This window comes from Synchiropus splendidus, chromosome 1 (assembly GCF_027744825.2).
Source record: "Synchiropus splendidus isolate RoL2022-P1 chromosome 1, RoL_Sspl_1.0, whole genome shotgun sequence".
NCBI lineage: Eukaryota > Metazoa > Chordata > Actinopteri > Syngnathiformes > Callionymidae > Synchiropus > Synchiropus splendidus.
Genome location: NC_071334.1, coordinates 25,615,856 through 25,625,596, shown reverse-complemented (window position 1 = coordinate 25,625,596; position 9,741 = coordinate 25,615,856). Strand labels below are relative to the sequence as shown.

The 9,741-nt window shown below is 41.6% G+C and overlaps 2 protein-coding genes across 2 annotated transcripts; one reads left to right on the top strand and one right to left on the bottom strand.

Annotated features, from left to right (window-relative positions):
• Positions 1-2,480: 2,480 nt before the first annotated feature.
• twnk (twinkle mtDNA helicase) lies at positions 2,481-6,299 on the bottom strand. The gene is made up of 7 exons (XM_053888188.1): positions 6,266-6,299; positions 5,214-5,850; positions 4,349-5,051; positions 3,941-4,181; positions 3,756-3,863; positions 3,329-3,470; positions 2,481-3,094 (listed from the first exon to the last, which is right to left on the bottom strand). Exons 2-7 carry the CDS (start codon positions 5,835-5,837, stop codon positions 2,759-2,761), a joined length of 2,154 nt encoding a protein of 717 aa, XP_053744163.1. The 5' UTR covers positions 5,838-5,850; positions 6,266-6,299; the 3' UTR covers positions 2,481-2,758.
• Positions 6,300-6,527: 228 nt separating this feature from the next.
• On the top strand, positions 6,528-7,573 carry mrpl43 (mitochondrial ribosomal protein L43). The gene is made up of 3 exons (XM_053846792.1): positions 6,528-6,776; positions 6,848-6,954; positions 7,284-7,573. The coding sequence occupies exons 1-3, from the start codon at positions 6,646-6,648 to the stop codon at positions 7,499-7,501; spliced, it is 456 nt and encodes a 151-aa protein (XP_053702767.1). The 5' UTR covers positions 6,528-6,645; the 3' UTR covers positions 7,502-7,573.
• Positions 7,574-9,741: the final 2,168 nt, after the last annotated feature.

The following is a 9,741-nucleotide window of genomic DNA, read 5'->3' as shown; positions in this document are numbered from 1 at the left end:
CTTTAATTTCCTCAGATATGACGACGTAAAAAAAAAAAAAAAAAAAAAGCAGCGGCAACAGAACTACTGTAGACTGGGGCAGCTGACAGGACAGCAGGTGCTGTCTCTGTGGGGGGCACCGGGGTCCTCTAATGCTCCACGACTCTGAGCTGGATCAGGGGAAAACACTAAACCACAAACAAGTGTGAGGTTTAGTACAGATGAAGGGAGAATAAACAGGTCACTTCTTTGCTCATAGGTAGTGTGACATGTTAGCAATTTCTCTGACTGTTGCTGGACTTGTAATATAAGAGGTGAAGTGTCATTGAAGTGACTTCATTAGATTATGTCAGGGAGCATTTATGAACATGTGGGTAGCATGCAGTCCGGAGTTTGACAGGCATGCTTTGAAACAGTCACTGGTCATGTTCTTTGTACACCTGCTATCTAGGGGAATATACAATACAGCAACAGAGACATGTGATGACAGCTTTTTATATAGCTTTTTATAGCGAAAAAGTAATTACAATGGGACTGTTCTGGTGACTATGGTGACACAATCATTCATACTGATGCAGCTGCAGGAGTGTAATGAAGAATGTGGGCCATAGTGCATGTTAGTTACAATAACACCTCCAGTACTTCTTCAGTCTCAACTGTGAGACTCAGGCTCAGATGGTCCTCGGTGCTATAAAAGGTATGGAGATTAGATAGGAACCCTGGTGGTGGAGCTGGAGGACTGTACTCTGACACTTGCTCCAGATTCTCACAGCAGGTTCTGACACACTTTCTATTTCTGTCAAAAAGTGTCATTTGAAATGTTGGTGAACTGATCAGCCCTACAACATTAAGGGTTGTTTCAGGTCGACGGTGGTAAGTGCCTTTCAGAGGGAACTGGCCTCAGCTGGTCTAGTCCACGTAAGTCATCTGAGATGATTTGACAGAAGTGACTAAGAGGTTCAAGTCATCCTTGAGGTGAAATTCTAGCAAGTGACAGTGACTGTGTCTTTAATGGATAAAGGATATTACGATCACATCAGGATTTATCAGTATTTATGGGAAACTATGATTGACTTGAAAATGTCCTGACAGAAAAGTACATTTAAAACTGTCAGGAGTGGTGATCCCGCCCGCGATGAAAAGCACAAACTGTACATTGATCTGTGAATTATGCTCTCTTTTGCATCAGATCAGAGAGAGCAAGTGACCGCACATCATTTGAGCTGGTTATCATTGTTGAACAGCTGAGAAGTGTAAGTATTTTTTACAGCTCACAAACACAAGCTTAGATCAGTCGGCTGTTCATGTAACCAGAATCCGACATTTAGTGGTCAGTGACTCTTCACATTAAATATTCATGCGATGTTTGGAAATAGCGTGCCTTTTTATTAAAAGTCACCCTCCTTAAATAATGGAGTGTGTAAGATGATGCTGGATCTGGATGACATTCTAGGAAATAACCTGACACCTTAACCGCAGGAGAAAACTATTTGATTTAATTTGAACTGGGGTGTGGTGTATCTTATTATTTTCCATATACACCACACCTCAGTTCAAATAAAATGTAATTAAATTAAATCGTTATCTATATCTGTATCTATTTATCTATCTCTCACTCTCTCTATATGTATATATATATATAGATTTAATGTTATATATATATATATAAAACAGTAACGACTCACGTCTTTTAGCCAAATAGTTTTCGAACACAATATAGCTCGCAACCAGCTCTTTTTAGATATTTATAAGTACAAGATTTTATTAGAACTCAACAAAAACAGTTGTTATTAATTCCTAGATTAACAACCCTTGAAGAAATAATGGTAAAAGATGCCCTGGGGAAAAGCTTATTTTCTAAATCTATAGTAAATCGGTCAGTCTATTGCCAGTGTCATACATCACGAAATGAATTGACATCCTGGGTAGAGGACCTGCAGGACAATATCCATATCGGGGTGTGTGGAAACGCCTGCTCGCAAGCTCAGACACAGACACCTACGTTCCTCTAAAATATTTACAGTACAATTGGTTAATGCGCACATATATGACTCGAGCTAAACTGAATAAATGTAATGCTCCTGTCCGGGATGTTTGTATCAAATGTGGAAAAGGAAAGGGCACAATTTTCCAATTGTCCTAAAACTAAAACATTCCGGGAAGAGGTGAAGCAGTGGATGGAAGACATGTTAGGGGTACAAATAAAATATAAGCTTTTTATGTGCGGTATCATTTCATTTCCATGTCCTAGTTGGTGGTTGATAAGTGCTCCACTTGGGGCAGGAAAAACGTTTTGACATTGTCTCTGTATGTATGTTAATATTTGGAACAGTTAAAAAACTTGATGGATAAGACCTGAATCTGATTAAATAATTCTAATAAGGAAATTATTAAACGATTAAATAATTCTTCATATGGCAAAAAAAAATCTGCCGCCACCTACTGACCAAATACGCAAAACACAATAAGAACAATATAAATATTTTATTTTAAAACTTTGTACAAATGTCAGTCGAGAAGTCAGTCATCTAGTTCATGAGTTTAGTAAGTGCATATATAAAAAGATATGATCAACATGAACACTGTGACTGTCAGTGTTTTCAGAACAGAGGAAAAACAAGTCATTGCTTAACAACACTGCTCTTATGACACCCACCTGTGTTGTGAAGGCTTCACTTAATCAATGATTAAATGTAAGTAGTAGAAACATTTTTATACCGATATCAGAATTACTATGACTTTTTCCCTGGCATCTTGAAACTCCATGTATGAGGTGGATTCAAGTCTGAGTTTGAGAGGGTCCAAGATCTGCAGCGGGATTCTTCGCAGGACGTGGATTCTTGGTTGGTTTGGTCGCCTTCTCTTTTTTCACCTCGCTCTTCTTAACATCTGCTTCACTCCCCTCCTCGCTCTCTGGCTTGACCGTGACTTTCCGCAGCTTGTGTTTCCCCTTCATCGGAGTGGCGAAGGTGAGAGAGGACTTGATGAAGTCCAGGGGGAAGATGCCCACGTCTCCATCGAAGCGGTTCTTGGTCACCTGTAGGGATCGTCGACCCGGGCACGTAACCAGCTTCTTCTCTTGGAGGATGAGTACGTTGTCGGCTTCTTGACTGGCCTGGTAAAAAAATGCAAGATTTTGTTAACAACATTCTTGGAAAATCTTCTTTTTTTGTAATTTTATAAGCATGTCTAAGTACAGTAGTGTGGACAGAAGGGATTTTACACACAGCTGTTTCATTTGTAGTTAACATAGGCTAAGCATCAAAACTATTGTTAAACATTTAGCTGTTGTATTTGTCAAGTCTCACCACCTATAAGGTGAGACTCAGACTCACTATTGTGGCCTTACCTTAGCAGTACCAAAAATAGAGGCCGTCTGCAGCTCTCTGTCATCCTCCTCCTTTCTCGGGTGAATGATCAGAGTCACATGGCAACTTGTGTTGGTGGCAAACTTCCTGAAGTTTCCAATGATGTGGTCCTGGACAGCAAACCTGAAACACAGGTTCTGTGTTTTTGTGTGTCTGAGTGAGTACTAGCTTATCCTGCAAAACACTTCCTTGTAGGCCACTTGGTTGGAACTCACAACTTTAAGCCTGAATTTGAGGATTAATCACTACAAAATAACATGGTCATTATACTTGAGTTTAAGTTTGGTTCCGAGTCCTGGTTAGGTTTACACCAGTTGTTTTGGATTGTTAGGTTTAAGGTGAGAGGCTGGGGAAAGCATCACGTCAATAAGAGATGCCAAGACATGCTCGAAGAGGAGCGGCACCCACTTGTCCACAGAGAGGTTTTCCTGCCCCATCATGAACTGCAGGTTGTCGATGATGACGTGGTTGATGTCATATAGGTACACCGCATGCTGCATTGTGTCAAGAACAGTCCTGAAGGGAAGATGGTGGGATGAAATGTATATTTTATAGAAAGAGCAAATGTAACCAAAAATCTAGCAAGCACCTACTTGATATTCTGTTGGCCATGGAAGGTCATGAAGTAAAGAGGCAGCTCCTCAAACTTGTCAGCCCAGAAGTCGTACTGCTCCAAGTTCTCCTCCAGTCTTTGCATGGCAAATTGGGTCAGCATGATCTTAGCCAGACGGACGTTGTTGATCTCAAAGCTTCCCCACAGCGTGTTGACCCCCTGCATGCACAGATCCAGGGCCAGCTCGCTGATGAACGTGGTCTTTCCACTGCCGGTGGGACCTGAAGACACAGACTCAGGTCAGCGCCGCCGTCACTTTGGCACAATTTTAAGATCTTGTTTTGGGAGCTTTCGTGCGTTAGTAATAAGTCCAACTGCTGTTGCAGTGGAACACAAAAATACTCTGGGCAGACGTACAAGCAGAACACAAAAGTAGAAGCTGCATTACCTGTGAAAACTGTGAGCTCTCCTTTTCTGTGGCCCTTCAGGATCCTGTTGAGTTCTGGAAATCTAGCCCACTTGACTCCAGCCACCTGCTCTGTGTTGACCAGCTCCCCATACACATCTTCTCTCAGTTGCTTGAAAGACACGATGGACTTGTGAGCCGCAGGAATGGAAGCCTTCACAATGCGGCTCAGGTTCTTCCCCTCAGCCAGAGCCTCTGCAGGACTGGGCCGATACTCCCCTGGCCTCACCAGCGAGCAGCGCCTCAGACCCAGCTTACGGGAGAAGATCTTTGATGCCTCCCAAGAGCGCATGTCACCTCCTAGCCACAGAGTGACCTTCTTAAACTGTTCCAAGTATGGCAGTAGGATGGGTGGTAGGCAGCTGACCCCACGTGGCAGTGCAACGCTGGGAAGTCCAGTAGCTTGGTTTACTGCAAGAGTGTCCAGCTCTCGACCCGTCAAAACTACCTCAGAGTCCAGGCGGCTTACAAGGGGGAGGCCAAACAGGTTGAAGTAGGAGTTGCATCTCGGAACCACAGCTTCATTGTAAATAACCTGATCTGTATCAGTTCTCTGAGCTGAGAGGAGCTTTAGACCCTTTAAGGAAAGGTTCGGTCCACCAAACCAGGGGAAGACTAGGCTCTTAGTTGGCTTGAAGAGACGTACTCCAAACCTCTTCAATGTGGCGTTGGAGATTTTTGCAATCTGGAAGGCAAAAAATTGTCCATCAATATGACCAGGTCAGGACTTAGTGAAGAAGCAGGTGAAGTTGGAAACAGTACACATATAATAATAATAGGTTGCAGAAAAGATTATGACGGTTATATAGGTCAACTAGCTTTCCTCATTCTTAACCCAAAAACCTACCTGGAACATCGCTTTTATCAGATGAGCTTCGTCATCAGAGAGGTCTGAGAAAGGAACAGAGCTGGACCAGATATTTTGGACCTCCCTCTGATCCCACTCCCGCTGCTCCTGCTCCTCCAGACTCTCTGGGTACCCAAGTAGCACATGAGGAGTGAGGAAGTCCTGCTCCTCTTTCTGCATGACCTCCAGACAGTCCTGCAGGTCCTCCCAGCTGCCTTCCACTTGAGTGTCCATGCACAAAAACTGACCAGTGGTTTTGTCGATGAACAGAGAGTACCTGTCCTTTCTGGTGTGAGCGTCCACAAAGATGCTGGGAGCGTGGAGACAACTGTAACCATCGTGGAACGGAATGTCTTTAGAACGGAGGTACTGCTTAATGTCTGTGACTGTGATGGGACTAAGTGGGAACTCGACTGTGGACTTTACATCCTTTTTGTAGGACCTGCTCCCGCTATGGTTTAAACCTCCACACGGGGGCTTTAACATAAAGAGCACGTTTGCAGATCTGAAATGGCCACAGTGTTTAAGCAAACAGAAGGAAGAGTAATGTCTTTGGTGGATAACCTTCTGGACTCCCACCTGGGACAGACAGGTGGTGCCCTTTAGCAGAAGCCTCCTCCACATGTTTAGAGACAAGCTGCAAAATAAAAAGTAAGAATGAGATAAAATCCACGATTAATAGTGTCAATACTCGTGTCGTAGTAGTAGTTAATAATATGGTAGCGGTAGTACTCATAAAGACACAAGCATCAAGCTGATATTAATTGTTATAACATCAGTGCGAGATTCTTCATGACGTGCAAAAGAATTATAGTAAAACATGTAATCCTAGCGAGCATTTGACAGCACGTTAGATGGAAAAACGAATAAATAAACTAGTTCATTCGCTGTGACTATGAATGACCGACAGCGGTAGGTCATAAAGCTGAGGTAATAATAAAACAGATCGTTGCTATAACATAAGCACCACCTGCCAATAGGATTAAAGATGCACATTTGTAGTAGCATAAATGTTTCATAAGTAGTGAAGAAGATGTTAAACTGCAGCTTACGTTCTCTACCATGTCCTCATGTTTTCTTCCATGCGCATGTCTGACCCGGGCTTTCGGTGCGCTTGCAAAATAAGTCCGCTGACTTATTAAGATCAAGAATTTATCCAACGAATATTTTGAAACATCACATTATTAAAAAAAATATTTGTACATATATATGTAAAAGGGAAAATGTTGTGTTTCCCCTCGGTTTATATGTTCATTTAAAACTAAATCATTAGTTCCACTCTGTGTTTCCACACGGACGTCTTTTGGAAACGCACTTGTTGTCAGACGTGCCCCTCAAGTCGTCCTCTGTAAATGGTGTCACGGTGTGAAGCCTAAACGTTGGCTGAACCTCGGGTTGTTCTCATTTAGTGTGCGTTTATCCGCGGTACGCTATGACAGCCAGGGGGACGCCGAGTCGCTTCCTGAAGAGCGTCCTCCAGAACGGCGTGGGTCGCTACGTCTGTCAGCTGAAACGGGTTTCCATCATCTTCTCCAAGAATTCACACAGCTCTCGGGGTGTCAGGTAAATGAAGGGATTGAATGACGAAATGACACAAAGTCATATAAACGCCTTCGATGACATTTTTCCAACAGGGACTTCATCGAGGAGGGCGTGGTGGATTTTGCCAAAAAGAATCCTGGAACTGTTGTCTACGTCTCTCCTCAGCCAGTCGACAACCCCAGAATAGTTGCTGAGTATTGTACGTTGTTTTTTTTTTTTTTTTGCTGTCCCTCTTTATTCTGATACGCTCGAGTTTCCACCACTGTAGCGCGTCTCATGTCTAGCAACGATGAGATCCGTAGACAAACAAAATAGTTGTATTTGTGAGTGTTGTTCAATACATGAAATGCATTTTATGACGCATTTGTTCGATTGGTGTTTTTTTTTTTCGTGGTCAATCTTTAGTTTATGTTGTGCTACAGCTTTGAGACCTGTAGAGGGCGCTATAACACTACTCATAAGTCTTGCCATATGTGCGTCTATAATTTTCCAATATTTCTGTTCACCTTTTTTCCCTTTTACGTCTAGTAAATGGAACGGTGAAAGAAGAGCCAATCACTAGCAAAACCCGACCAGAAATCTCCGAAATTCTGACCAAGCTGATCAATCAGTCCGGCCTGGAGATCATCCGCATCCGCAAACCCTTCCACACGGACAGTCCCAGCATCCAGGGCCAGTGGCACCCCTTCACCAATCGGCCCGCCTCCATTGGAATCATCACACCAAATAAACAAACTCCCAAGTGACAAACGAGATTATTGACTCATGTTGAAATAAATGTTTTTTCATGTGTGAAATCTCCTTTTTTCCTCCAAAAAATATGACCCTCATTAGACAATATTTATTAAATCTATTGTGGTATGAACAATATTAATTAAATCTGCATTAATTAATTTAATAAGTACATTATTAATCAAAGATTGTCGCCACCTTGTGCATCATTTTGAATATATTGCAGCATACTGTCATTTTTGTGAAGAACAAGTGTGTGATTCTAAGCTGGTTATGGGTACTGTATGGTTCATGTGAATTTTTCATTCTGTGAGCTTTTTCACATTATTTCATACAAACTAATATGATTTTCAAGAAATAAAGATAAATCAGTCGCAGAAGCGTGTGTGAATGAGTTAGCAATGTATCCAAAATAATTTCTCAGCCCAGGGTTATTTTATGTTTTGTCAGCCATGCATTCAGCCGACGAAATCTGAAGGTTACTATTGTTATCTTAATTCACAAGAGACCTGTCAGCTGCCCTGCCACGTATTTAATGTCTGCATCAGATGGCTCTGTGCAATAATAATATTTTCTCTGCATGAGCCTGTTAAATTTAGATCTTCTTCTATTTGAACAACGTGTCAGGCAAACCGGTCCCTGTCTGCATCATGAGCTCAGTCTGGCGTTATTGTTAAAACACATGACGGATAACACACTTTTTTTTGTTTGACACACGGAACACAAATATGTGCAATACTTTTGTTCCTTTTCAATCACCACAACATGGTCCATGACTTTGAAGATGTCCAAGTGCCAGTTGTTTACTAATACTGAGAGACAGCATCAAACCAAAGACAAGATGTCAAGAGCAAAATAAGTTTCATTTCTAATGTACCTTGTTTGGTGAGCTCCGCTTTTCTGCATAGCAACAGCAAAGTGCCATGGCAACAGCAGATGTACTTCTTTCCATTTAAGAATGAGTTCTGATGTGAAGACCACAGTTATTATGCATTCATTGATCCATGTTGGCCCTGATCAGGATCTGACCTGCTGTGCCACTGCTCGAGGGATCTTCATCTGGTTGCTAAGACACAGAGGAGATGCCACAGCGTGCCGGGTAATTTCCAGCCCCTCAGTTGATGTACAGTGCTGCCCCTTATGTCTTGAGTGTGTAAAGCCAGCAGCGAGACCTTACCAGATGAACTCCCTGCAGAACCTGCAGCCTTGACACTTGCCGACAGCTAAAAACAGCTTGGGATGTCTGGAGATTTGAATCGGGTTTGAACATGTTCTGCATGTCATTTTTGCAGACTTTCCCTCCGGCTTGTTGACATTTTTCACACCAGATGATCTTGAGTCTAATTGTTTCTGAGCAGCAGGAGGAAATAAATGAGCAGCGGCAACGGAAAGGACACTCTGCTGATTCCATCACCAACGGCTCAAGGAGTGATTCTTCAGGCTGACAGAGAAGTGACGATCCAAATGTCAACCTGGATCAAGCACCTGAGATTCATGACAGTGAATTCTCTATGGTAAACACGACTCTCCAACAATCTATCTTAACTTGACCCCTCTGTGAACATACCACTCTGGATAATGGGGTGGCATCAGCTTTAGGCAAATCCTAACAACTGGAATTTATCTTTCTATCTATCTATCTATCTATCTATCTATCTATCTATCTATCTATCTATCTATCTATCTATCTATCTATCTATCTCTCTCTCTCTCTCTCTCTCTCTCTCTCTCTATATATATATATATATATATATATATATATATATATATATATATATATATATTAGTGGTGGGACTACAACATTAATATGATTATTTAATTTAATTTAATTTATAATTTAATTTAATGTAACAGTTTGCTCTCTAGACAACAAAGAACCTTTGTAAGTGCAGGAGTTCCTGGTCCACTGATCACACTGATGCACAAGACACGTCGCAGCTAGGATGATAACAACAACAACAAACGTGGAGGAATCCCTGAACAAAAGCATCTGTTTGCTTTTGTTCTGGGATGTTTTTCGCTACACAATGGCCAGGGTTTCCTCTACTCTCAATGTAAATTCTTAATAAATAATAATAAATAATAATAAAATATTTTCAAGACATTAAAAGAGCTTTAGTTTAAATAAGGTGATATAAAAACTTGAATATAGCCACCATCCTGATTTATTGTGCTATTGTCAAACTGATGCAAAATAAACAATATTTTGTTGTTTAAATGTATGTATGGGTCCATCATTTGATTCACTTATAT

What these genes read in the sequence shown, in the direction of transcription:
- twnk (XM_053888188.1), bottom strand. Translation starts at nt 5,837, where the DNA reads ATGTGGAGGAGGCTTCTGCTAAAGGGCACCACCTGTCTGTCCCAGGTG. An exon ending in GAAAACCTCTCTGTGGACAA is followed by an intron (nt 3,471 to 3,755) that starts GTGGGTGCCGCT and finishes CCTGTGTTTCAG; the next exon opens with GTTTGCTGTCCAGGACCACA. An exon ending in CTATTTTTGGTACTGCTAAG is followed by an intron (nt 3,095 to 3,328) that starts GTAAGGCCACAA and finishes TTTTTTTACCAG; the next exon opens with GCCAGTCAAGAAGCCGACAA.
- mrpl43 (XM_053846792.1), top strand. Translation starts at nt 6,646, where the DNA reads ATGACAGCCAGGGGGACGCCGAGTCGCTTCCTGAAGAGCGTCCTCCAG. An exon ending in CACAGCTCTCGGGGTGTCAG is followed by an intron (nt 6,777 to 6,847) that starts GTAAATGAAGGG and finishes TTTTTCCAACAG; the next exon opens with GGACTTCATCGAGGAGGGCG. An exon ending in CAGAATAGTTGCTGAGTATT is followed by an intron (nt 6,955 to 7,283) that starts GTACGTTGTTTT and finishes TTTTACGTCTAG; the next exon opens with TAAATGGAACGGTGAAAGAA.